At 63.6% G+C, this 25,512-nt stretch overlaps 3 protein-coding genes across 4 annotated transcripts; all 3 read right to left on the reverse strand.

The window, feature by feature from the left end:
• Positions 1–7,976, reverse strand: CHLRE_13g603050v5 (uncharacterized protein). Its single transcript, XM_043069815.1, has 10 exons — positions 6,834–7,976; positions 5,852–6,058; positions 5,548–5,676; positions 5,328–5,404; positions 4,983–5,097; positions 4,718–4,793; positions 4,428–4,544; positions 2,846–4,072; positions 2,359–2,636; positions 1–2,211 (listed from the first exon to the last, which is right to left on the reverse strand). The coding sequence occupies exons 1-10, from the start codon at positions 7,413–7,415 to the stop codon at positions 2,167–2,169; spliced, it is 2,853 nt and encodes a 950-aa protein (XP_042917779.1). The 5' UTR covers positions 7,416–7,976; the 3' UTR covers positions 1–2,166.
• A 47-nt stretch (positions 7,977–8,023) lies between these two features.
• Positions 8,024–15,616, reverse strand: CHLRE_13g603100v5 (uncharacterized protein). 2 transcript variants are annotated; one of them, XM_043069816.1, is made up of 15 exons: positions 15,287–15,616; positions 15,046–15,211; positions 14,603–14,665; positions 14,362–14,404; positions 13,563–13,704; positions 12,422–12,520; positions 12,146–12,191; positions 11,932–11,953; positions 11,419–11,628; positions 11,137–11,195; positions 10,607–10,702; positions 10,092–10,234; positions 9,683–9,778; positions 9,069–9,249; positions 8,024–8,827 (listed from the first exon to the last, which is right to left on the reverse strand). In XM_043069816.1, the coding sequence occupies exons 1-14, from the start codon at positions 15,409–15,411 to the stop codon at positions 9,120–9,122; spliced, it is 1,440 nt and encodes a 479-aa protein (XP_042917780.1). In that variant the 5' UTR covers positions 15,412–15,616; the 3' UTR covers positions 8,024–8,827; positions 9,069–9,119. The 2 variants fall into 2 exon arrangements, with proteins under 2 accessions (XP_042917780.1, XP_042917781.1); XM_043069817.1 differs by lacking the exon at positions 12,146–12,191 and having other exon boundaries at positions 12,442–12,520.
• A 47-nt stretch (positions 15,617–15,663) lies between these two features.
• CHLRE_13g603176v5 (uncharacterized protein) lies at positions 15,664–25,466 on the reverse strand. The gene is made up of 12 exons (XM_043069818.1): positions 24,502–25,466; positions 23,910–24,245; positions 23,163–23,642; positions 22,238–22,777; positions 21,935–22,020; positions 21,663–21,713; positions 21,010–21,319; positions 19,908–20,753; positions 19,236–19,622; positions 18,760–18,884; positions 16,950–18,535; positions 15,664–16,054 (listed from the first exon to the last, which is right to left on the reverse strand). The coding sequence occupies exons 1-11, from the start codon at positions 24,928–24,930 to the stop codon at positions 17,482–17,484; spliced, it is 4,644 nt and encodes a 1,547-aa protein (XP_042917782.1). The 5' UTR covers positions 24,931–25,466; the 3' UTR covers positions 15,664–16,054; positions 16,950–17,481.
• Between the last annotated feature and the right edge of the window lie 46 nt (positions 25,467–25,512).

Raw genomic sequence — 25,512 nt, forward strand, 5'->3', positions numbered from 1 at the left:
ATTCTTCATTGCATGAACAGCGCACAGTAGAAACGCCACGTTGTTGAGAGGTGCCAGCAACCTGGTTGCCATGAGTCGAGGAGCACGGCCACCAAGCGATGCAACTCCAGCCAGCCAGCAACTTGTCGGTACAGTAACGCCGGCGTTCGACCAGCCATGCACTTCTGCTCTGCCACTGCAAACTGTTTGCTGTCTGCTTACGGGTCTGGGCATCGGCTGCACCCTACGGGACCTCGCCAACCTGCCTTGAACCCTGTCCCATCACACACAAAGCGATGCAACGTAGAAGCAGGTGGCCTGAAACCCAATGTGCAGCTGCAGCGCCCGCCACCGTCTTACAACCATCACCATCTTGTTCATCCGCCCGGGTGCGTCGCATGCAAGAACACACGAAATGGGGTCCCGTAGATACGCACATGCCTTCAGCACTGCGCAATCGAAGTGGGCGCTTGGCAGCCCAGGCACGGAGGTCACGAGGGGTGGGCGTTCCTATGATTGCGACAGTCATGGAGGTTCCTCCCTTGGGCCCCGGCGCTCGACCAGTCGCGCGCTCATGCACTGCCGTTGCAAATTGTATGCCATCTGCTGGGGTCGGGGAATTAGCTGCACCCTCCGGGACTTCACCAACGTGCCTTAACTCTGTCCCATCGCACATCCCTTGGGACCCTGTACCCCGACCAAACCCAGCTAACCGTCTGGGCGGCAAATGGGCGCCTGTGCGCCCTTGCCAGTGCGGCTAGCCCTGTGCAGCACGCGCTATGCCGTAATGCTCTGTGGCGCAGGGGCCTTGCATCGGCCAATCGGGTGAATGTGGCGTGTGGTACGATTGCGCTCTGTTCCTGGCGGTGTGATGCATAGCCAATGGAGTGACGGGTGCTGTGTCCTGCTGCGTTAGCCATTCCGTTGCTGGCTGTATGCGCGCATATGGTATCTGAAATCCTGAATCACCCGCCGGCCGTCAATCGGTCCGGCCCGCATTATTCTCAGCTTTATGAATGCGGATGTTACAGAGGGGACAGCTTTATGGATTCGCCATGCGGTACGTTGGTGCCCCTGCAAGCCATAAGACGTCAAGACGTCAAGTAGTTGAGCTACAGTCCACTTTCGCCTAAGACTGCGACGGCAGTCCATTTGGTCCGATGCAAGACTCGAAACTCTTTGGTTAGTGCTGCGTATCCGGGGTCTCTCCGCGCAGCCACTTGCCCAGCGCCAGCAATGCAGCAGAGCAGCGGAAGCCGCCCCGCCTACATGATCTAATGGACGTACAGGTGACGAGCTGGGCACAAACTGGCAGATGGGCGTGACAAGCCCCCAACTGGTCTCAGCAGCTGTGACCCTGCCACCCCACTCTGTCCACCTATCGGAATGTGTTGCCACAGGGACCGCAGACCGCCAATGTATTAAAAGTCTCACTTGCGGGTGCTCACGCAAGAGTCGCAGACCTGTCGCCTGCCAACGAACACTCAAGCCGTCTCTGCATGTGTGCATCGGTGCCGATGCAGGATTCCAATACACAATCCTGATGCACTGAGTGCGCTGCATCGTTATATGCCTGCCCAGGTAAAATAGCTCCCTGCCGTGAACACTGTCAAGTCCATGCCAATGCCCCTACGCCGGGTGGGCCGGTCGCCCTGCCCGAGCTAAATTGTGATCTGGCAGCACATCAATTGCAGCGCTGCAACATGCATGTCCTAGTCCAACCGTCGCTACCGTCGTGAAGACAAATCACTTTTAGCACATGTCCTGAGGGTGACCTCAGGCACCCCTGCTACCCTGTCCTGAGTCATCTGCCGAGCAGCAGGCAGCAGCACGTGCTGCCATTCCAACGCCATACCCACAGCCGCGAGCGCCATACCCCGTCCCGTGCGCTCGCTAAGCATCGCCCCCGGTCACACCTCAATCGACAAGCACATAAAGTCTCAAGGCGAACTTGAACGCAATCCCGTGCACAGCCCGCACGGCCAACAGTTACGGCCGGCAGGGCAAGCCAGCGTCATGTTACTTGTACTGGGCTCCGAGCTGCAGAGGCTATTCCCTAGCGGCCAGCGACCAGAGTCGAGCTTGACCGTGGATCAATATGCAGTACTACCATGCGCACCAAAGAATTCAAGAGATTTGGGTGAGATGCTCAAGGCGCAGTCCTCCAGCTGGGCTGGCGGGCTGCGCTCATTCGGACGGCTCTTCGGCCACCGCCGGCGGAACACCCAAGTCCTGCAGAGCGACGAAAATTCAAGGTGCACACAGCGGGTCAGCAATGAGCATCCATGTGTGGCATGCAAAAGCCTAACTAGCAACTGTGACGCCACACCAGCGCTGCGCCGACCCGCACCACACGAGCCCACGAGCCACGAAACTCACCAAGGCCCGGTGTGACCCAGCCGCCGTCAGCGGGATGGGGCTGTGCGGGTGCGAGGTGCTGGAGCTCTGGCGCCGTGACGGCGAGCCCAGCACGGGCGCGGGGCCGGGGCTGTGCAGCGTCCGACCCGGGAGCGACTCGCCACCGTCGTCTTCGTCCTCGTCAGACAGGCCCGCCGAGGCGCCGCGTAGCGCGCCGCTGCCACTGCCGGCGGCGCTTGCGCGGGATGCGGCAGAGCAGTGCTTCTTGATGCCGGAGGCGGAGCGGGCGGCGGCGTCCTCTGTGATAATGAACCACACGAAAACGGAGAATCGAAAATGAGGGAACGGGGTTTGGTCAAGTTGCCGGTTAGAGGCTAGGCATACGGTAGTGCGGCAGAGCCTTAAGCCGCATACGTCCTACCCAGCTACTCGCCATGTCCTTAAGCCCCTGGACCCTCTGCCACACACATGGTCACCCAAGCCGCATCAAACTGTGAGAGCTACTCACGTGAGGGCGGCCGCGGTGATATTACGCCAACCGGCGCCGCGTCCGATGACGGGCGCGGCGACCTGCCGACTGACACCCCGCCATGTGCTGAAGCGGCGCCGGTGCTGCTGGTGCCTGGCCGCGGGGCCGCCGCCGACATGCTGCGCCCCGGACCCGTGGACAACACCCGCGGCGAGGGAGGGTCGCGGTGCGGCCGGCCGGCCGCCCCACCATGTGGGTCGTGCTCATGCTCGCGGCCAATGAGGCCGACGGCGTCAGGTTCGGAGAAGGAGGTCATGTAGGGCGCGCTGGCGGCAGGCGCGTCCGCCACCGCGACGGCGGCGGCGGCGGCGGCGGCGGCGGCGGCGGCGTGCGCGAAGGGCGCCGGCGCGGCGCCGGCGTCACTGTTGCCGTTGCTGTAGGCTCCATGGATGTCCACGACGCCGTTGTCATCCGTGCTGCGGCGAGGGCTGCGGCCTTGGCCACCGCCTGCACCCGAGGAGGCTGCCGTTGAGGGCTTGACCATGGGATGCCGCTGGTCGCCCCCTGCATCGCTGGCAGCGGCCGCTCGCCCGAAAGACTTGGCTGCCAGGCGGCGAATGGCAGCCTCCGCCGCATCCAACTCATGGCCGCCGCCGCCGCCGCCAACTCCTCCAGCGCCGCTGGCATGGCCGTGCGATGCGGGGTGGGCGGGCGAGCGCGGTGCCACATGCGGCGGCGTCGCCGGCGCGCGGCCGACTCCACCGCCGCCACCAGAATGGTACAAGTTGCTGTCCTTTTTGTTGTCATGCTCAGCGCCGCCGTTTGCCTTGTCAGAATGCAGCAGCGGCGCGGGCCGCAGCGGCACAGCGTCGTGTTCAGACGGGCGTTTGGCTGCAAGGGACGGCGACACGCCGGAGCCCACCGGCACCGTCACCGGCTTCACTGACAGGCCGCCGCCCGGGCTGACGCCCACGCCGGCGCCAAGCGACCCCATCGCCGCCGCCGCGCCTGGTGGCGTCGACGGCGCCGGCGCCCGCGGCGGCAGCGCCGTCACGGGCCGGAGGGCACCGCCAGGCGAAACGCCTGAAGCCCTGGGCGGCGCGGCGGAGCGCGGGCGCATGGGGCCGCCGCCGATGGCGTCAACGGAGGTGCCGCGGTTAAGGGAGCCGGAACGGCTTTGCTGGAAGGAGCCCATGCGGGAGGGCGCGGCGGAGTGGATGGAGTTCTCCGCCCGCCGTACAGACGGCTCCACGGCGGCGCGGGCAGCTGTGGTGGCGGGAGGTGGGCGGCGGGATGGCATCAGGCCAGGCACTGACAGCGACGACCATGACTGATACCCCAGCATCCCTGGCTACAAGCCACGCCACAGCAGCCACAGCAGCCAACCAGCGCTACCAACCCCCTGCGCTCCGCTCGTTTAGCTTTGTTTGGTTTGGTTTGGGCTGGTATTTACAAACCGCCCCCCCCCCCCGAAGGGACAACGAGCTGGAGCGCGGCCGCCCGGACGGCCGCTCATGTGGTAACGAGTTCGTCTGCAGTCTTCAGTGCATCCTGTACCGCTTTTCCAAACATCCCTGCAACCCGCCCCCCCCACCCCACACACACACCCACACCGCCTTACCCGCCACCACTGCGTTGGCGATGATCTCCTGCTGCTGGAACATGGACCGCCGCGCCAGCCGCTTGCGCAGCGCGTCGCGGCCGGTCTGCCCCAGCTTCTTAAAGTCCGGGTCGTTGCCTGCGTGGGGCGCAATACGGTAGTGCAGCGATGGTGGACAATGGTTAGCGCGCTTGCAAGCAGCTGCAAGGCCGACGCACTGAGGCTTCAGGCCCAATCCAAGCACTGCCCTCGTGCCCAGCTACGGCTGCGGGTGCACAAGTTTGGGCACCGCCGTTCCCGGCGGGACCTACCAATGAGGAAGCGCTCGCGCTCCTGCTTGCGCTTGTGCATGGCACGCAGTGACCACACCGGCACTTGGAACGACTCCTGCAAGAGGCAGAGCGGGAGGGGGACAGGGGATAGGGATGTCAAGTCCAGTTTGCAGGGGCACACACGGCAAGGCAAGGCGTTGGGCTTGTGCATGTTTCGGGATGAGGGATGCGCATGGCACTGCGCCGTATAAGTCCGCACTCTTCGTTAGGCTGATGCCGTCCCAGCGCGCAACCGCAAACTCACCGGGTCGTCAGTGGCTGGTACGTATTTGGCCCGCGTGCCGATGGGGATGAGGATGTTGTTGAGGTCGATTTGCTCAATCAGCTCCTGGATGTGCTGCGCATCTGTCAGCTCGTCACTGTAAATGCATGGTGATGATGAGGAAGCAGAACAGGGAGGCACAAAGTAAGGTCGCAAATCGGGCGGGCGGTGGTGGGGGCCCCGTCAGCCGGCAGGTCCTGTAGGTGGATTCCGGGCCAGTGCGCAGGCCGGCAGGCCAAGTACGGAAGAATGCCATACAGGTGGGCCGGAAGCGGAACCGCAAAGGTCAAGGGCAAAGCTGGACAGCACACAGATCCGATTACTTACCCGCCGGCGTTAATGCTGAACGACTTGTCCCGATTGAGCTGAGTTGACACCAGTGTCAAGATGCGCGACTTGTCGCTCTGCATTCCCGGAAGAGCAGGGGTACGGAACGTTCTGGTCAGGGCTTGCAATACCGCAACCCACACCCCCACTCAGCAGCAGCCCCACTTCTCAGGCAGCAGCCCTGCAGCCCCGCACATCCCGGCAGCACCCGCAGCCCCACCTTTTGAACGCTGGTGACACTGGCCCGCTTGCTGCCAGCATCCGCCCCCGGCGCCCCCTTGCTGCTGGCGATGGCGAAGCGCTTGAAAGCAGCGCGGTCCAGATCCTTCAGGAGACTCACGCCATCAATCTGAACAACCGAGAGGACGACTCAAATCAGGAAAACATGGTCACGTTCTTGCTTCAGGCTAGAAACTCCCATCCTGCCTAGCCCGCCCCACCCGGCACCCACCCCAGGTCTCCTCCAGGCCGCTCGGCTGCTTCGCCCCCGTAACCCCGTGTGACCCGGTGATTACGCCACTCACCCGGTCACCGTCCTCTCCCGCCTGGTAGAGCGTGAGGATCATGAGCTGCCGGTTGTTGGGCAGCGCGATGGCGTGCGTCTCAAAGAAGTTCTCCAGGCACGACTTGGGAAACACGGCGCCAAAGGTTTCCATGATGGCCTCAAACTCCTGCCGGTAGTTTATGTCGCGCGCAATCAGCTTGGTCGCCAGCAGCGTCACCGCCCGGGACTGCGGGCGAGGGGAGTGAGAGTTGGGGTGAGAGTGAGAGGGTCGTAGGGGAGGACGAGAAGGGGGGGCGGCAGGGCGGGAGCGGAGGACAAATTTTGTAGGGGTGAGGGTCGGCCCACTCCGCAAAGCGCTGGGGCGCATAGCCGCCGGGTCTGCCACACATGCCTGTCCTTGCCCGTACGACGAGGCGGCCGTGGCACGACGAGCCGCACTCACGAGGCTGTTAGCCATGCTCGCAGCTGCCGCACCACCCGTGGGGAACTGCATCCCGCTGGTCCCACCACGTCGCCTGGCGGCACCCGCCTAGCGCCCCTCGGCTTCCTCGCTTGGCTCCACCGTATTCTCGCTGGTGCCCTCCGTCACGCCCACTACGCGCTCACCCTAGTCCACCGCCCCGCCCCGCCCTCCCACCCACCCTCCCACCAGCGCTCCCGCCAGCGCTCCCACCCGCCCTCCCACCAGCGCTCCCACCAGCGCTCCCACCAGCCCTCCCACCAGCCCTCCCACCAGCCCGCCTCCTCCTCCCCCTCCCCTTCCCTCCCCTCCCCTCCCCTTCATCCACCACCGCCGCTCCCGCTCCCGCCCCCGCTCCCGCCCCCGCTCCCGCCCCCGCTCCCGCCCCCGCTCCCGCCCCCGCTCCCGCCCCCGCTCCCGCTCCCGCTCCCGCTCCCGCTCCCACTCCCGCTCCCGCTCCCACTCCCGCTCCCGCTCCCGCCCCCGCTCCCGCTCCCGCTCCCGCTCCCGCTCCCGCTCCCGCCCCCGCTCCCGCTCTCACCTCCGCCGCGTCCGGCCTGTTGGCGCCCACCACCGACGTCCCGCTGTTGGCCCGGCTGGCCTGGCCGCCGCCCACACTCGCCGTCTCCGACGCCGCCACCGACGCCCCGTCATCGGCGTCGTGGCCGTCCACCAGGCGCACACGGGAAATGCGCGGGCCTGGCGCCGCCCCAGGCAGTAGCCCCGCGGCGTCCGAGTGCTCCGCCCCGCCGCCGCCGCTGGGGGCGGCATCGCGCTGGCTACCGTCGCGCTTGAGGGCCGAGACGGGAGGTGGGTCTGCGAATCGCACGGAGGTGCTGCCCACGCGGCCTGCGGCCGCGGCCGCGAGCAGTGCGCTGCCGCGACCGCCAGCGGGGGAGCCCAGCGCCGCGGGGGGCAGCAACCCTCCCGATACGCCCTCCTCATCCGACTCTCGACGTTTCGCGCCGCTGCCCCAGCGCACCGGCGGCTTCGCCGCCGGCGGCGTGGTCAGGCCCTCGCGGTTCACGCCAACGCGAGTCCGCTTGCCATCGTCGTGGTGACGACCGGATGGGCTCGCGCCCGGCTGCATCCGCTGCTCCGGGCTGTTTGCCGGCTCCACCATGGTTGCTTCGCCCAGAGCTATTCCATCACCCAAGCGAGGTCGCTCTGGCGAGGGCGCTTGTCGCCCAGAGAAACATGAGAAAGCCTCGCGCCAGGTCTTTCCCATTGTAATGCTGTCCAACAATTACTTAGCAATTAAGTAACAAATGACAGCGTTTGGAGGTTCAACGCCCGAAGCCGAGGCGTGCCCGGCCCCAGAACGCAGCGGCGCGGCCTGCCTTAAATATCAGTATAGAGCTCCAAAGCGAGGTAGGCTCGCCGGGCCATCCTGGCCGCGCGAGGGCTCAGCGGTGGGCCATCGATGCCCACCGGACGCGACTGTTCGCAGCCCTGACGCCGTGACCTAGAGAAATTTCAAGCAAGCTGCTATATGTGAGCAGATTTCAGAAGAAACAGCAGCAGCACGCGCTATGTAACAAGGTATCACCTATGAGACGCGGACTTGTAATTCTAATGTCTCAGTAAAATCTAAGCTGAACAAGTGATAGAGTTGGGTGTTGCGCGAAGGCTCAACCAGCGGTGGTCACAGGATGGCGAATGATGCTGTACCGCGACACGCGAGCTGTTCTTTACAGTGGTACACAGGTGCGTACACATCTGGGCTTAAAAAGCAAGTGGATACAGGAGAGACTTAACTCTTATGAGGAACAGCTCGTTTTTGCGCAGGGTTCGGGTTCGCAGCACACGGTTTCGTGCCCCTAGGTTCCCCTGCCGCGACGTCCTGTCGGTGACCTGCACCGTGTTCCACCCTACTGCGGCACAGCACTCAAGCACGTGCGCTAACCGGGGTGAGGCGGCTCTCACGCCACAAAATCACGAACCTGTCCAACTCCTTGCTGCCGTGTGGCAAGGCATCACAGGTAGCTAGACCTTCAAAGGTTGACTGCGAGCTCTAGCACTACACAGTACACTGAAGAACCCCACGTCGATACCACATCAGTGCGGCAATCCAGTGGCGCCGCGCCATCCGAGCGCGCGCTGGCCTTGCCATCCCAGATGACACCTGCACATGTCACCAAAGCAAAAGGGCCACGCCAAAAGCGCCACGCCACGACTCTGCCGCTGCAGAAGCATTTACCAGTAATCACCGACGTGCCACCTACCTCGGATCACATCTGGTTCGCACAGGCATCCAGCCTCGAGGCAACTGGGCCGCACCCAAAAGCCAGAGCCACTCCTAATTGTTGGCACCGTGGCAGTACCACTCGAGTCCGCAAAGTGAGATGGCGTCATCAGCACCGTACTGCCGGTTGCCGCAACCGGGCGCGCATGCCAGCCACTGCCTGAGGACCTCATCCAAACCTTATGTGAAGCGGCATGGCTTCGTGCTTTTTCTTCAGCTCCTCAAACCCGCTACCTCCTGGCAGCGCATCCGGGTCATCATGCGCGTATTGCAACACCACCTCCTCATACCTACACGGGGCAGGGTTGGAACGGGGGGTGGCGGTGGCAAGTAAGGGAGCGAGGTAAGCACGAAGCTCTAGGCTGCTGCCGGGAGCACCCAGCGGGTGGGGTCGGTGCGTCCATGCAGTCCACGTGCTTAAAAGCCGCCAACGAACACATACAATCAATGCGACATTCCATGCAATCAACGCGACATTCCAAGCGATGCATTGTGGTCCACGCGCGCCGTGCCTCCCCGGCCCCACCCTACCCTGGGTCGCTAGAACGTCAGGGGCGGGGCGGGGCGGCCAGGCGGGGAGAACTACCGCCGCCCCCCAAACATGATGTGCAGTGGCATGGCTTCATGCTTCTTCTTCAGCTCCTCGAACCCGCTATCGCCCGGCAATGCGTCGGGATCGTCGTGCGCGTATTGCGTCAGCACCTCCTGATACCTGCGTGGGGAGAATGAGAAGGGACATCGAGCGCGTGGTCGCTTTAAGGACGGCTGCGGTGGAGCAGCAGCGGGAGCAGTGGCACGGTGCGTGCGATTTTGGCAAGACGGCGGCGGCGACAAGCCAAGATCAGCGCAGCGCAGCCCAAGTACGTCCTCCACGGCCCCCACCCGCCCCTAGCGGGGCATCGTGCGGTCGGCCGCTCGCCAGCCACCCCTGGTATTGCGCTTCTGTATTGTGTGCGTTTCCGATGCGCCACCCTGACTCTTCTCTCCTAAGTCATGTCATCTGTGCTGAGTGATGGACAGCCCACTAACGGTAACCGGCTATCGCGCACGAAGTCCCGGCGTGCCTGCACTACCAGCAGCAGCACGAACACCGACGGCCCTGCGCACCGCCTCCCGCCCCCTCTCCCCCTCTCCCCCCCCCCCACCTGCATCTGTGCCTGGTCTCCTCGTACTTGCCCAGGAACTTGATCTCCTCCACTAGCGGCACACACACAGGCCGCTTGGAGCAGTCGGGCTTGTACCTACACGCATGTGCATACGTGATGTGTGTGTGTATGTGTGTGTGTTAGCAGCTGGTGGTCGTAGTTGGCAGCCATTGGCCGTTGCCAAGACAGGCAGGAGCAGTGCTGCCAAGGGGGAGCAGCAGACGGGCCAAGTGGATGTGCGTGTGAAGGAGGGCCGGGCTGAGACAGGGCCCGTGTAACAGTGTTTCCCACAGCATGACAGTGCTCTTCATCCTGCGGTCCGCAGGGGGATAAACACGCCCCCGCTTTCCCCTCCTCCCTCGCCCCCTTTCCCACTCGCCCTTCCTCCCGCGCCCGCCCTCTCACTCACTTCATGTTCTTTGCAATCTCCTGTATGAGCCGCGCGATGTAGCACAGGCGCATGGGGCGATTGAGATTGCGCATGGCGAAGCCCTGTGCGTTCTGTGCGATCCGTTGCGCCTCCATGTCGTGCGACTTTGCCCATTCCAGCATCTGAACAACAGCGATAGTAGCATGATATAGCGGCAGTGGGCGAGGTCTGCACCAAAGACAAGGGGTCTTAGCCGACCGGCCGGGGAGTGAGCAGCACTGTAGAAGGCGAAGAAGAACGATCGTGCGATCATGCGTGCTAGAGGCCAAACCGCAATACGCCATGCCTGGGCGTGCCCGACCACTGCTGACCCGTGGCTACGGGTAGCCAGCATATGATGCTGGCTACTCGTAGCCCTTTGCTGGTAGGACGAAATGCTGCTGTCTACCCGTACTGGTAGGATGAAAGCGGGTCGCGACAGACTGTGGGCAAACAGCCTGGTGTTAACCCTTTCCGTTTGTGCTTTTTCACACATCGAGCGGTCTCACACTCACGTCTAATAAGTCGTCCTTGTGTTTCTTCATGATGGGCACGTAGTGCTCAAAGGGCTTGATGGCGGGGTAGTACCAGCCGTAGGTCTGGCCCTCAGCCTGGAGGGTGGGGTTGGTGGAGGGGGGAGGGCGTGTGTGTTTTTGGGTGTTTGGAGGGAGGGCTGTACGGTATGCCCGGAGTGTCAGACGCAAGCACTGCTCCCGGTGGCCTTGGAAAAGGTGCGGTAAGCGGATTGGAGGGCTCAACACGCGCTCGCACCCTTCACACACAAACGCGGTGACGGCTGGCTACGATCAGCGGGAGGGAGACTAGGACTGGGCGCTTGGGATCGCGTGGACATTAAGCCCCACACAAGGTCAGGCAGATGGGAAAAACAGGTTGTCGGGTAAGTACCGTATTGTCAATCGGCTCGGCAGGTTGGTGCAGGAAAGCCTGCGAAAGGTAATACCGCGAGCATCGCACCGCGTTGCATGCACAGCCCTGGCTGTTTCTTTCCTTATGCGTTTCCTGACACGAACGCACACGCGCCCACCTTGAACAGCAGACTCCCCAACAGCAGGTACTTGTCGAACTTGGAGCTAATGGCCCAGCCTGTGGGTGAGAGAGAGAGTGCGTCAAGGAGCGTGTGGAGCAGGTTGTGTGTGAGCACTCCAGACAAACGCCAGCACACCAAGCAAATGCCAGCCTGAGCACAATTGCGTGGGAATGAGGAGCTGACCCATAATGGAATAAACCACACACACGAACACACACACACGCACCAACACACACTAACACGCACCAACACGCAGCCCAATCCCCCCAACAGCCTCACCATCTGTGGACACGAGGTATTTATACTTGTGCTGCTCGTGCAGCGACAGCGGCAGCGCCACCGTGCCGTTGGTGTAGTTGCGCAGCAGCCCCAGCGTCATGATCTTGTCGCTGTGGTTGTAGTACAGGTCGTTGTAGTAGTCGCGCGGGCAGGGCGCCGCGGTGCCGTCCTCCAGCCGCTGCGCGCCGCGATAGTACCAGGCGCAGAAGACTGAGGAGGGCGGGGGGTGGACGGAGCGGGGAGGGGTTGTGGGTTGTGGGTCGGGGTTTGTGGGGTGTGGGGTGCGGGTTGCGGCATTCAGTTGACGCCGTGCCCGGACTGGCAGTGAGCGACAAGGGACATGACGAAGCAGTTGCGACAAGCCCAGTACCGTAGGTTGAGTGAGGGGCGGGTGTTTGTTAGGGAGGAGGCGGGTGATCTAGGCTGAGGGTGCGGAGGAAAGGCGATGGCGTGCAGCCCGTGCGTGCAGCCGTGTACGAAGCTTTTCACGCTGGCAACGACGGCGGCACTCACTGTTCCAGCGCCCGAACGCGAGCTGTAGTAGATTGTGTAGGAGCGGGCAGCGGGTGAAGGCGTCATCAGCAGTGGCAGCGGATAGGTTGCCGACGTGTGCACAGCAAAGGAAACGACACACCGGTATATTTGCGTGAGGTCGTCGGCTGTCCATCTGGGAGAAGAGACTTGGCACACCATGCACCACTCACACAGTATCCCTCGCTCCCTTCACCTCCTGCTGCACTTCTTGCTGCACCCCTTGCCGCACCCAGGCTAAGCTGGTCACTTCCTCCGAAACCAGTGCCTTGCCGCCGCCCCCGCACACGGTCTCCAGCCGCTCCTTCACCTCAAACGGGGAATGGTGAAAACACCCGCAACCCCGCCCCTCATTGCCCCCCGCCCTCCCCCGCTCCCCCCAACAACCCGCAAACCCCCCAACTAACGCCTCTGCCTGTGCTCCGCTCGTTTAGCTTGGTTCGCTTTAGTTTGGGCTGGTATTTACCACCACCCCTCCCCCCTGGGCCTCACCGAGCTCCTCCTCTCCCAGGGCGTGTCACTGAAGCGCTGCACCTCCGTCAGGATGGCGTCAAAGGAGTCACGCGGGCACCTGGACGGGCGGGAGCGAGGGCGGGGCAGGACACACAGGTCGGGGGGGGGGGTCATGATTAGTTAAGAAGTGGGGGCAGGGCACAGAGGTAAGGGGGGCCGGGCACGAAGGCGGTAGCGGCGGCGGTAGGCTTGGGCCCGCTCCTGCATCTGACCTAGCCACCGCAAGCTCCCCTCCCTACGGGTGCCCCTGCCCTTTCCCCCGTGCTGCTCCCTTCCGGTGCGGTCTCGCTCACGCTCACGCTCACGCACGCACGCACACACACACACACACACACACACACACACACACACACACACACACACACACACACACACACACACACACACACACACACACACACACACACACACACACACGCGCGCGCACACACACACATGCACATGCACACACACATTGGCGGGCGCACGTGCGTTTCGTGCGCCTAAGACACATACACAGACCATCAGGGGTCGGCGCGTCCAGATATCCGCGTCCGGTACTTGGTAACTATCTGCCAGTAACTCCGGCGCTTGGGCGGGTCTCTTTTCCGTTTCATTGCCCAACACTGAACCGTCGAGCGCACCACTGGGGTTCCCAGCCCTTGTCCCGTGTACTACACACACACACACACACACACACACACACACACACACACACACACACACACACACACACGCGGGAATCCGGGAATTAGGCGTGCTGGGTAAACGTTGTTTAGCGCGCCCAGGGTGCGGAGCATGGACGCATACAGGTGCATCGCGGGGTCAGGCCGAATGGTCGCCCGTGGGGTTCCAGGCTTATCGCGGGTAAGTATGACTACCTGGGTCACGACAGTCACGCGACGCTCGGTAAAATGGTGGGTATCGGTAAGTAACTCCGTCGCGTCTTTGGGCGGGCTTTCGTTTCGTTTTTTAACACACACACACACACACACACACACAAACATACACACATACACCGTAAGCCTGCATCACATACGCTGTCCTACGCGTACTGTTTGCCTTGTGGCTTGTGCTCTTTACACATACATACACACACACCTGCTCACGCGCGCTCTCACCTGAACGCGCCCGAGTACGGCACCAGCAAGGCGCCGTGCATCTGCGCCTTGGCCCACGCCAGGATGGGCGGCAGGCCGTGCGGCGCGAACGGCCACGTCCACGTGCCGTCCGCCTTCTTCACCGTCTCAGCCGGCGCGTTGTCTGTGTGTGTGTGTGTGTGTGTGTGTGTGTGTGTGTGTGTGTGTGTGTGTGTGTGTGTGTGTGTGTGTGTGTGTGTGTGTGTGTGTGTGTGTGTGTGTGTGTGTGTGTGTGTGTGTGTGTGTGTGTGGCGCGGGGGTGGAGGAGGATTCGTGGAGTTGTGAGGGCGCCGGATGGTGGGTGGGTGTTGCTAGGTTGAAAATGGTGTTGAGGTGCTCCCGCCGAGCACTGGGCCCCTCACCCCTCACCAACCCCAAGGCGCCCCACGCGAGACGCGCCACACCCTCATCAGTCCACTCGTGCGCCCCCTCCCTGAACCTCCCTGCCTTCCCTGGCTACCGCCTTCTACCGCACACGTCCATCATCTATCCGCGCGTTCTCCGCTGCGTGCTGCAGGCGCCCCCACAGCGGTGGCGCTTTGTGTGTGGCGATGCGACACGGCCGCCACATACGTACGAACCACCGCCGTACGGCGTGCCCCCATTGGCCGTGAACCCCTTAGCCCCTTGTCCTCATAGGGACCGCGTGCGCCTCTTTCTCAGCCCCCTCGATTGAGCCCTTCCCACCCACCCCCTTCCCCGGTCCTCCGCCCTGCCTCCCCGTCGCCCCATCTGCCCCCCACCCCACCCCCTGGGCCTCCTCCACCGGCCCAGCTCCCACCATCGTGCCAGTAGGAGAACTCCACATCGGGTAGCTGATACACCTGCGACAGGACAACAAGTAACAGCCGTCATCACGCAGGGAGCAGTCCAGCAACACATGCAGGCAGACAGGTAGCGGGGCATGCTGATAACAAGCGCAGCCCTCTGTCCAGAGCCGCGCTACCCATGCCCGCAGCCACCCTCCTCGGCTTGAAAGTGACTACCCCGTCCTTGCCCATTTATTGGACTGCTGCAATCACCTGGCTGGCTTCGTACAGCTCCACCAGGAAGCCGATTAGCTCGATAGCGCCAAACCCGTTTTTCTGGAGGCGAGTGAGAAAGTGGAAGGGCGAATCAGATGCCGATGGGAATTCATGGCAGCGCGAGCAGGAAAGCAAGTTGTTAGGCCGACGGCAGCACCCGGTTTCCAGTTGCAGCTGTGCTGTGGGGTGCGCGCAGCAGCCGCGTCACAAGGTCGGGCGCACGCCTGTCAGGTTCTGCAGTGTGTCAGTTCCTGGTCTCGAGCCACACACCCGCGACATGCCGTATGCATACCGTGTGTACTCACGTGCCTATCCCACGAAGCACCTCCCACGGACACGGTGCCGTATCCGCGGCACTAAGGGGCAGCAGTACGACCCGAAAGCTCCGCCCCCTCCCCCTCCTCGCCCCCTCCTCTCCCGCCCCCCTAGCTCAAACTCACGGGCATTAGGTTCGTGACGTAGACCGTCCCGTTCTTGATGAGGAAACGCTGCGACTTGACGCAGGCATGCGTCCGCACCTCCGTGGGCGGACACTGATTATGCAAGCTATCCACCACATCCTCCGTTATGCCTTTATCGCCCCAGACCTTTGTCTCGTTGAGCATCCTGCAACGAAGTTGAATGGCGAGTCGGCAACATTCCGCTTGCGCGGGCTGAACATCTTCTAAGCTATGCGCTTACAGTTCTTCTATAACTGGATGCAGTTCACATGTTTCTAGCTTTGGAGGACGCCATCCGGCCGTTGCAACAGTCGCAAGTGCGACCGCTGCGAGCAAGAGCAACGCTGCTATCCGTGTGGGGCCCATCAGATCGTCTTGTCAGTGCTCGCATGTGTGTATTGTGATTTCATGTCGAGGCTCGGCACCCGTCGGGTGGCGGTCGGCACGAACCGTGCGGCAATGACCATCCGCAAAGGGCCCCAGAAAGGGCCCCATGGTCTGACCAGCTTGGTGTGCCACAACCAATGTGCCTCAATTCCCACCCCACCCCACATGGACGTTGCATGCATCGGCGTGGGAACCGACACATTTGGTTTCACCTGGATCATGATTTTGATGATGGTTACAGCCTTACAGGCGGTGATTGTCGGCTGCGGTACGGGGGAGGAAGAGTTGCAATGGCTTTGGTGCTGATGACTGTTGGGACGCGGGTTCGACCACAATCATTCAATCCCTGCCTTTGCGTCACGCAGACGCTCGTGACCCTCATGCCTCGTGACCAACTCAATGAAGTTTTGGGGCCTAATCGTTGGGCCCGCCCGGCACCGCTCTGGTTCCTTGCTGCGCTGGGAAAGTGTGGGAATGGTGCACACACACACACACACACACACACTCACACACACCGAACTCATCACTCCCCATGCTCCATGGTCCTGGCCAAAGCTAGTGGCGCTGTAGGCGCACGACAGCCTCACAGACTGTATGCAGACTGGTCCGTAACCCGCCCTACCTGGAGTGGAAAGAGTGGAAGCGGGAGAAGCGGGAAGCCGCGGATAGGGCGACAGCGGAGCCGGCGGCGGCGGCAGCAGCAACGGCGGCGGAGGCGGTGGAGGCACTGGAAGTGGCTAACGGTCCCAGCACCAGCTGACCAGGTGAGTAGGGGCGGCTTGTCGGCGCCACGCCGTTCGACAGCTGCTGCGACGACACAGAACAGCAGTGCTGCCTGCAAGCCAACTACGCCTTATGCTCTGGTCTGCGTTTGCACTTAGTATTGTAAAGCACGTCAACACTGGTCAACAGCAGTGCGCACGCTGCCGCTGTGGGGGTTGCGGCGTCCGTCAAAGCAGTGGCCGACGACCGCGTGCAGCAGCAGGAACGGACCGGTTGATGCGGATCAGTGCGGATTGAGCATTGTTTCGGTTCGGAGCGGTGCGGGTTGGAGTGGTGTGTGTTACATGCGCCATGCCCGGCGGCACGTATGGGCGCGTGTGAGACATGCACAGCTGGGCGAGTGTGTTGGACGCTGGACGGTGCATGTGTGGCGGTACTAAATGATAGGCAGCGTAGGCTATTTACACGATACACACGATATTACTACAGTTATTGCGTGAGCGTTAGAGCAGAGCTGGATCGAGAGCTGGGTGGGGACTGGGAAGAGTGAAGGCCATGCATGCGTGCGTGTTCCTGTGTTGGCGGGTGGTGCGTGTGAGTAGCCTGTGACCATGTAATGTGGAATATGCACGAATATGCCTATAGTGGTTGTCGTACGGCGGCATTTGAGGTCATGGCCGCGTGACTGATTGACTGAGTGACTGTGTGAGGCGCATGGTGCGTGCACTGCATGTGGACTGGAGCTGGCCATGAGTGCGTGCACATGTGGTTTGAATCCTGGTGGTTGCGATCACCCGGTTACAGGCCCGCACGCGGCCGTCAATCACAGATACAGGCCGGAGATGCTGCTAGCCCGCAGGGCGCCACAACGTGCACTCTGTGACTCTGTGCACTTCACGCGGTGCACCACCAGGGAGTTAATGACGAGTGGTGTGGAAACTAATGCGTACGTAGACCAGAGCGGATGGCGGAGTTATGAAGTACACAATATATATATATACATATCTAGGTAGCGCGGTTGGTTTCGCTCACTCAACAATCCTACGTAAGCCTTCATGCGCCATGCGAACCACAGTGCCCAATCTGCATTCCATTTACGACACTAATGTGCAAGTCACATCCGAAAAGGTCACAATTCACAAGCGTGAGCACCCCTCAAGGCACCCCTGAGCGCCAGCGCCCTGCGCTGCCCATTACCATGCATCCGTGTGCCGCACGTGTCTCTCCATTACCCCACTACTGCAGCAGTGCATGCAGCACCCCGCGTCGCCAACGCCTCAACTTCTTCCGCCTCCCTCATCTCCTACTCCCTCCACCCCCCACCCATCACTGCCGCGTGTAGGTGGCTGTGGAGGTGTAGTCCTTGTTGGGGCCCTGCACTACAAACTGGATCTGGAACTTCTTCAGATGCACGCCCTGGAACCAGAACCGGTACGAGCTGTAGTACATGTCCCGTACACACAGGTGCTCACCAACCGCCCGCCAACAACCGCTGTCGTCGGCGGCGTCGTCGGCGGCTGGCTCCTCCTCCCGCTGGAAGTGCTGCGGGCCGGGGGCGCCCTCCGCAGGGGCCAGGAAGCGGAGGGAGTGGAAGAAGCCGCCGGGCACGCCGTGCGCATCCGCAAAAAACACGTCCAGCCGGTCTGACGGACTGTCGTACCGGTACACATACTCCTTGCTCACACGCATCACGGCGCCACCACTGCTGATGCCGCCGCTGCCGCTGCTACTGCCGCTGCTACTGCCGCTGCCCTGGATTGCGAACTGACCCTGCTCCCGGTACAGGTACTGGAACGGCATCGAACCCAACCGGACACGGCTACTGCCGCCGCCGCTGCTACTGCCGCCGCTACTACCGTTGCTACTGCCGCTGCCGTTGGCAGCGGCGTCAGCATCAGGGCGCTTGGGCAGGAAGGAGGCCGCGCCTGTCACCACGCCGGAGGGCGAGCTCTCCATCCGGCTGACTAGGGTGCGGCGCAGACGCCAGTTGCCCGCCAGGGCGTAAAACACGGCCCGAGCCACCATGCGACCCCCGGCAAAGCGCGCCAGGGAGGCGTGACTCTCAGCCACCGCCGCCGCCGCGGCCGCGTACGCCGCCGCCGGCCGGCCAGCCACAACCACGTGTCCCGCCGGCTCGCCTCCTCCTTGCTCCCCCCCGGCAGGGGCCTCCTTTACCGCTGCCACCATTGCTGCCTCCGCGGCTGCTGCCGCGTCCTTTACCATCGCGGCCTGCGTGCCCGCCTGCTGCTCCTGCTGCTCCCAGGATGGCGGCACGAGGCCGAAGTCGCCTGGCACCACTTGGTCGTGTGCGGCACGCCAGGCGGCGTCTGGCAGCACCCCCAGAGCCGCCGCCATGCCGCCAGTGTGACCCACATAGTCACTGCAACGTTGCAAGATGTTTAGGTTTGCAGCAGGGATGGAAGCAAGGTTTAGCAAGCGGTTTAGGGCTTCACGGTTGCTTGAGGGTCAGGTTTGGGCAGAGGATACCGTACACCGGGATGTACGGTTTGGACGGCGTGGATTACACCGCACTGCTGCTGCGTGTATCTGAGGGTAGCCAAGTGCCCCCATACCCAGAAAGCGTGCGGCACGAACGGCACGTACCCGTGCGGCAGCACTGGCCGCGGGGTCTGCTCCCGGATTGCCAGCTCAGCGGCCACACCCGCCCGCACCACCTCCTCCGGCTCCGGCGGGGCCCGGCCTGACAGCGTCGCCGCCGCCAGCCGCGCCTGCGCGGCGAGGCGTGGTGAGGTGTGGTGAGGCGTGGTCAGTGGTGAGGCGTGTTTCGGTTTGGGTTGCACAATACGGTACGTCACCGCGAGTTAATGTCAGGACTCACAGCCATCAACTCCGTAAGGCGCGGCCTTATGGCGCATGCTCAGGCTACATCCCCCGCAACCACATCCTACCTGCTCCCCCCGCCGCCACAACCCGACTTTCATTGGCAATGGCGTTTCAACAACAACCCCCAACCGCGCCCTTACTCAAGCCGCCAAAGCCGCTACCCACCAACCTCTGCCTCCCAACTCCTATCCCAAAGTCCCAAGCCCTTCCCAGACCCCCCCCAAAACAAACCCCACCTGCAGCTCCACGGCTCCGAAGTACGTGCCGCGGTACATGCCCACACACGCCAGGCCCGGCACGTCTGGGTGCGTCACGCCGCGGTGCGCCGCCACCGGCAGGTAGTTGTCGTCCGGCGTGTACGACAGTTTCTCCAGTACGTCATGCGGCAGGTACGACAGATCCGGCTTTATGCCCGTTGCCAGTACGAGTGCGTCTATGTCGGACAGCGGCGGACCGCCGTCTGACAGCTCGAGTGTGGAGGGGCCGGTGATGCGGAGGAGGCGGGCGCAGCGGAGGTGCATGGCGCCCGTGGCGGCGAGGGGGACGTAGGAGTCGCAGATGCCAATGACAGGGGGCTCGGTGGTGTCGGCAGCGATGGCGTGTAGCGGCGAGATGAGGGCGCCCTGTGCGGCGCGTGGGCGTGGGGGAGGCAGAGGGCGTGGAGGAGGCGGACGGCGATACTGGGTTACAGATGGGGGTGAGCAGCTGGCGCCGAAGGAAGATTTGTGGAAGAAGGATCGCATGCGTATTGCATGCGGTGCACAATCCAACCGAAATGGAACCCTTGGCTTCCAGCGTGCCCGCCCGCCCGCGTCCACATTCACATCCATCACACACGCCTCATCCCACATCCCCTCCCACCCACCCTCCCACCCACCTCCCACCCTCCCACCCACCCAGCCGCCCACCTGGTCGCCGCACATGCTGGCCCAGAAGCCGTTGCCCTTCTGCCGCTGCGCCGCATTGGGCACGGCCACCTCCTCCGGACCCGCCCGGCGCGAACGCCGGTAGAACTGCATGTCAAGCGGCAGGAAGGCGGGCGGCGGCGCGACGGCGGCGGCGGCGGTGCCACTCGCGGCGGCGGCGGCGGCGGCGCTGCTGTCGGGCAGGTAGCGCGGCGTGACCCACATGGGCCGCGGGAACACGTGCACCACACCCGCTGGGCCTACAGCCGCCGCCGGAGCCGCCTCCGCCTCCGCCGCCGCAGAAGGCGGCGCACAGGCGGCGCTGGCTAGCGCCAGGTCTGAGGCAATGTCGAGGGCGCTGTGCCCTGCGCCGATGACAGCCACACGGAGCCCGGCAAATTCGTGTGGGTTCTTGTAGTGCAGGCTGTGGACCACCTTGCCCGCGAAGGCCTCGAGTCCGGGGATGTCGGGAACCGCTGGGACCGCTGCGTAGCCGGATGCGATGATGACGGCGTCAAACTCCGCGCTCTGGATTGGCGGCTGCTCCTGTTTGTCGTGTGTGTCGTGGCCGCAGGTGCTGGGGGAAGGGCTGCCGTCTGCGTCGGGGGACAAGGGCCGCCACTGTACACGCCAGCCTGTCTTGGCACCCGTGCCGCCGCCGTCGCCGCCAGGGGAGCCGGCGGGCTCCACTCTCAGGACCTCGACGCCCACTTGTGCGGGGCACTTGTCGGGGGGCAGGAAGGTGGAGCGGTAGGCGGACAGGTAGGCCCCTAGCTCGCCAGGGGTGGGGAAGTCCGGCGCGCCCTCGGGCCAGGGGAAGTCCGAAAACACACACGAGTAGCGCGACACCTGCAGTGGTCGATTGAAGTGAGCGTGTTGGGTGTGAGAGGATTCATGTGTGTTGGGGAAGGGGAAGAGGTTGCGTATGGAGCGGCGGGGTACGGCATTTGCGTGTGTCAGCCCTCTTGACGGCAATTCAAACCGCTTGATTGTGTCACGCCGTGCGCGTACTCGTGCCGGCAAGGGACACGTTCCCGCCCACACCCCGCTACCCCTCCCCCCCACACAAACATACCACTCCCGAAGCCCAGGCATCGCATCTTACGTTCGTGTGCAGAGAGTCATACATGCCCGAGCGCTCCGTGCTCCACATGCCACCGATTGACCCGCGCCGGTCGAAGAGCGTTGGCAGCATGCCAGCCTCCAATGCGCTCTTTGCCGCCACGAGGCCGGATAGGCCTGCACCGATGATCGCCACGCTCTTGGCAGCCGCGACCGGCTTGAGTTCATACTTGCGCATTTGTGCAGTCACACAAACTCGCGCCGAGCGTGCATGCAGTCGTGGCGGCGATGGTTTCAGGAGCTTTGGAGCAATCATGTAGAACTGACGGGCCTTTCCCGCTTTCGAGGAGTTGCTGTAAGTTCAGAGTTAGGCGAGGGCGCGCCTTCGCTATGCGCCCGCTGACAAGTACTTGACGGTACTGTTGCAAGCAAAATTACAGGTAATGCGACCTCGGCGATGCTGCGTCCTCGATTTCCAACCGCTCGCGCTGAACGGCATCCGACTACGCGATGGCGCGCCCATCGCCCACGGCCCAGGCGCTACCCCAACATGCGTAATATTTCCTCCTCCACAACTAAGTTATGTTAATGTCCCTCTTCAGCTGCTCTCAGGCACGTCACAGCGCTACCTCCCGAGTCCCGGCACGGAAATCCTCAACCGCCCCTCCACATGGCCCCTCATGCCCTCATTCCAGCTCCAGCTGCTTCCGACGCAAGCGATACTCGCCGCCCTGCACCGCCCACCACCTGCACACAGACACACGCAAAGGCCAGCCGCAAGCGCACGCATGCACCTTACACACCTTCTGGGTCTGCGTGTACAGTGCGTGTGTGGGGCGTGGGCGCAAGCGCAGACAACGAGCTCAGACAGACCTCACAGGGCCCCTGCCAACCCTTATAGCCATAACCTTGTTCCCCGACCCTCTCCTTCTTCTCCCGCCCATCGCCGCACCGCAGTGCCTTATTACCTGAGAGTGGCGGTCGCGGACGGCACACGCGTTGTGCGAGTGACCGCGATCACACCCACACCCGGGCGCTTGAGTGACGCCACAGCCTGCGTAGTAGGGCGCACGCGCCACGCAGAAACCATCAGCGCAAAACACACGTGTAGCCTAGACATCACATGCGAGCAGGACAAGCTGCAGGATGCTGGATGCGGCAACGTGCTGCGGGACGCTGCTGTGAACGCATCTCGTCTGCAATCAAGGCCAGCCATGTATGCCCCGCACACGCACATGCACACGCACACCCACACACACACACACACACACCTGGTCCAGCTCCTCGCCGTCACTCACGACACACAGGTACCGCGGCGGCCCCGCGCCCGCTGCCGCCGCCTCCGCCATCGCCAGGCGCCGCCCCGCGCCGCGCCCGCGCAAGAGCGCGCCCCGCCCCCGCCGCGGCGCCTGCCCCGCGGCGGCGGCGGCCGGCAGCAGTGTCTCCGCCTCCGCCTCCGCCTGCTGCGCCAGCCGCTGCGCCACTCGCATCAGGGCTCCAGGCAGCGCCGACCCCGGCTGCCCGGCCGGCAGCACGTGTAGAAACAGACCCGGCCCGCCCAGAGCCTCATCCGGGCTCACCGCCTGCTGCTGCTGCTCCTGCTGCGGTCGCTGCTGCGGCCGGTGCTGCTGCAGCCGGTGCTGCGGACTGGGCTGTAGCGGGCCGTGCTGTGGCTGTAGCGGGCCGTGCTGTGCCTGTGTCGGTGGCTGTAGCTGATCGGCAGCTATGCTGAGGGTGGTGGGCGGTGCTGCGGCCAGTAGGGGGTCGAGGTAGCGGCCGCGCTGCAGTGCCTCGCGGGCAAACACAAAGTCCTGGCGGCGTGGGGCGCGGGGTGAAGGGGAGTTGTGGGAGAGGGCCTGGCAGGGAGGCGAGGTGGGGTGAGTTGAGAATTTGCGATGAGGAGCGGGGGTGACGTGCTGGCGGGTGCGCTTGGCGGGTGAGTCAGCACCATCCGCACCATGGCACGCAGCGCACGACACTCAGCACCTCCGCTACAGGCACATACACACACATACACACACACAGACACACACACACACACACACACACACAGGCAGGCACATACACACAGATGCACGCGTAACAGTCGCACGCACACGGTTGCACGTCCACCTTTGTGCTTGCCAACACCTAACAGGCGCAAGAGTGTGACAAAGCGCACGTCAAAATCACATACGCCAAATGCCGGAAACTCACCTGTGGGCTGACTTGCAGCTGCTGCCCAGCCGCCGCGCCCGCCTGCCCCGCGCCCGCCTGCCCCGCCCCCGCCTCCGCCGCCTCCATGGGCTGCGGCAGCGTCAGGCTGAGCGGCCGCCCCCGCGTCCACATGATGCGGGCCCGTGGGTCAGCGGCGGCTGTGGCGGCCAGCACCGGGGCCTGGTGTGTGGTGGCGAAGTGGGACAGCAGGTCCAGCCGGGTGGCGCAGCAGGTGCGGCAGAGCGGGCAGTCGTGGGGCGTGGCGGGGGCAGCTGCGGCGGCAGCGCCGCCGCTGCTGCTGCTGGTGCTGCCGCTGCTGCTGGTGCTGGTGGTGCTTGTCCTCAGGGAGGAGGAGGAGGAGGAGGAGGAGGGGGAGGTGCTAGGGGGGCGGCGGCTGGCGGCTCCACGCGCTGCTGCGGGCGGGTCTGCTGCCCCCGCCAGCAGCTCCTCGGGCTCCACCCAGGTGCACAGCTGCTGCACCTGCGGCAAGACAAGAGCAGCAGACGGGGGGGGGGGCGGGGAGGGAACGGGCGGGGCAGGTGTCTGAACAGAAGCCCACAGCGCCGAAAGCAGCACAGCCACTCTTCTTGCCCCTCTGAACAGCTCTCCCCCCTCCTCTCCTCCCACCCCCATGTGGGACTGGAACACGGTGAACTACCCCAAGCCGCAAACCCCGCACTATACCGCGCCTGCGGCTTAACACACACACACGCATGCACACAAAAACACACACACACACACACGCACCTGCTTCCTCAGCGCCGGCGCCTTGGCCAGTGTGCTCTCCCGCAGGAACAGATGCACCGCGTGTACGGCACCGTACTCGGCCAGCGTCCGGACCAGCTGGTCCAGGGCGGCCACCAGGTCTGGTGAGGAGCTGGGCACCAGACCAGCCGCCGCCAGGCGGGACTGGCCGCCGCCGCGAGCACTGCCGGCGCCGCCGCCCCTGGAGCTGGCAGCGGCGGCGGCGCTAGCGCTGGCTGGGGTATCAGCATGCGAGGCGGTGTCAGAGAGGGAGGGGGCGGCTGACGGGGCTTGTTGCGTGAAGGGCTTGATTGCTTCCAGGTCATACAGGAGGGTGACCTTGGGGACACGCAGGTGGGGAAGGAAAGGAAGGAGATGGAATGAGAGGGGATTGTCAGCGGAGGCCGGAGGTTGGTATGTGTGAGGGGGGAGGTGCATGGGCGCGGGTTCGACAAGATGGGTGCCGGAACGCACGGTGCAGGGTTTGACACGATGGGGTGCAGTCAAAGCAAGTGTGGAGACTCGCTGCCAGACCTCGTGCGCCAGCCGTCTCGGGGCCGGGTACCCGGGCTCTGGCCCCCCCCCGGCCCCATACCTTGGCATTGGTGGTCCTGGAGCTCACAGGAGCCGCGGGAAGCTCCTTCATCCTTGGACCTGTCACGCCTTCAGCAGCAGCAGCAGCAGCAGCAGTAGCAGCAGCCGTGGCCGGTGGAGTCATTGCAGCCAGCAGTTGCTGCTGCCGCTGTTCCTCCTGGCGCAGCAGCTCCTGTAGATACCAGGATCGCAGCTGCTGCTGCGCCTCATCCGCGAGATCAAGTCCCGCGAGCTTATACTCATCAATATAGGCGTCTGCTGCGGCATGGGGAGAGGCTACGGCCGGCCGCGCGAGGGATAGGCGAGCACCGAGGGCCCAGGGCCGATGCCGGGCACAAGGGCCGTGAACCAGCTGGGGAGCCGGGTGCCTGGCGAGCTCAGCGCCAGTTTGTTTTGCAGGGCCGAAGGTACGTGCGCTTAAAAGCGTCATATTGCGGCTTTCAGGAGTGAGCGTGAGCAGCGCATTGGAGTTGATGTACAGGTTCAAGTAGCATGGCCGTGCCTGTCAAATATTATGTGTGGCTATACTTATGCCACTTGCATGGCCTATGTCGCGGTCCAAACCTGTGTAAAGTGGAAAGACTCGATGCATCATGCACCTGTGCACCGATCCGCAGGCCCCCACTTGTGCGGCTATGGCATCTGTCGTTGCTACTTTCTGAGAGCAGCGCGCAATGCGCTGTCGGGGCTCCGGCGATGACAGCCAGTGACAAGAAGCAGCCAGCGGGTGTCGTGTCGTGTGATAGATGCAGGTGTGGGCACTGAAGTTTGCGATATGGGCGTCTGAAGGGTAATTTCATGCAGAATGTACACGGTACTGTATCTTACGTACAGTCTACAGCAGCATTTATGCCTCAAGGGACACAGCCAGGGGAGGAGCCTCCCCTGGACACAGCTGCACGCCTTTATTTGGCCGCGCGCGCCGTGTGATAGGCTGAACGCCGCAGCGTGACACGAGGGTGTGCCCGTGCAATGCTGAAGGAGATTCTGCCGAGCTTTGCTTAAGGCGGGT

This window comes from Chlamydomonas reinhardtii, chromosome 13, assembly GCF_000002595.2.
Source record: "Chlamydomonas reinhardtii strain CC-503 cw92 mt+ chromosome 13, whole genome shotgun sequence".
In the NCBI taxonomy this organism is placed as follows: domain Eukaryota; kingdom Viridiplantae; phylum Chlorophyta; class Chlorophyceae; order Chlamydomonadales; family Chlamydomonadaceae; genus Chlamydomonas; species Chlamydomonas reinhardtii.

Coding starts and splice junctions, on each gene's coding strand:
- CHLRE_13g603050v5 (XM_043069815.1), bottom strand. CDS start 7,415: ATGGTGGAGCCGGCAAACAGCCCGGAGCAGCGGATGCAGCCGGGCGCG. Junction 4,545..4,717: donor GCGCGAGCGCTTCCTCATTG/GTAGGTCCCGCC, acceptor CGCCCCACGCAG/GCAACGACCCGGACTTTAAG. Junction 2,212..2,358: donor CTGGGTCACACCGGGCCTTG/GTGAGTTTCGTG, acceptor GTCGCTCTGCAG/GACTTGGGTGTTCCGCCGGC.
- CHLRE_13g603100v5 (XM_043069816.1), bottom strand. CDS start 15,411: ATGGGCCCCACACGGATAGCAGCGTTGCTCTTGCTCGCAGCGGTCGCA. Junction 12,192..12,421: donor GTGAGGCCCAGGGGGGAGGG/GTGGTGGTAAAT, acceptor GGAAGTGACCAG/CTTAGCCTGGGTGCGGCAAG. Junction 11,196..11,418: donor ATACCTCGTGTCCACAGATG/GTGAGGCTGTTG, acceptor TCTCACCCACAG/GCTGGGCCATTAGCTCCAAG.
- CHLRE_13g603176v5 (XM_043069818.1), bottom strand. CDS start 24,930: ATGACGCTTTTAAGCGCACGTACCTTCGGCCCTGCAAAACAAACTGGC. Junction 21,714..21,934: donor TCCGCGACCGCCACTCTCAG/GTAATAAGGCAC, acceptor GTCTGTGTGCAG/GTGGTGGGCGGTGCAGGGCG. Junction 20,754..21,009: donor ATGACTCTCTGCACACGAAC/GTAAGATGCGAT, acceptor CGACCACTGCAG/GTGTCGCGCTACTCGTGTGT.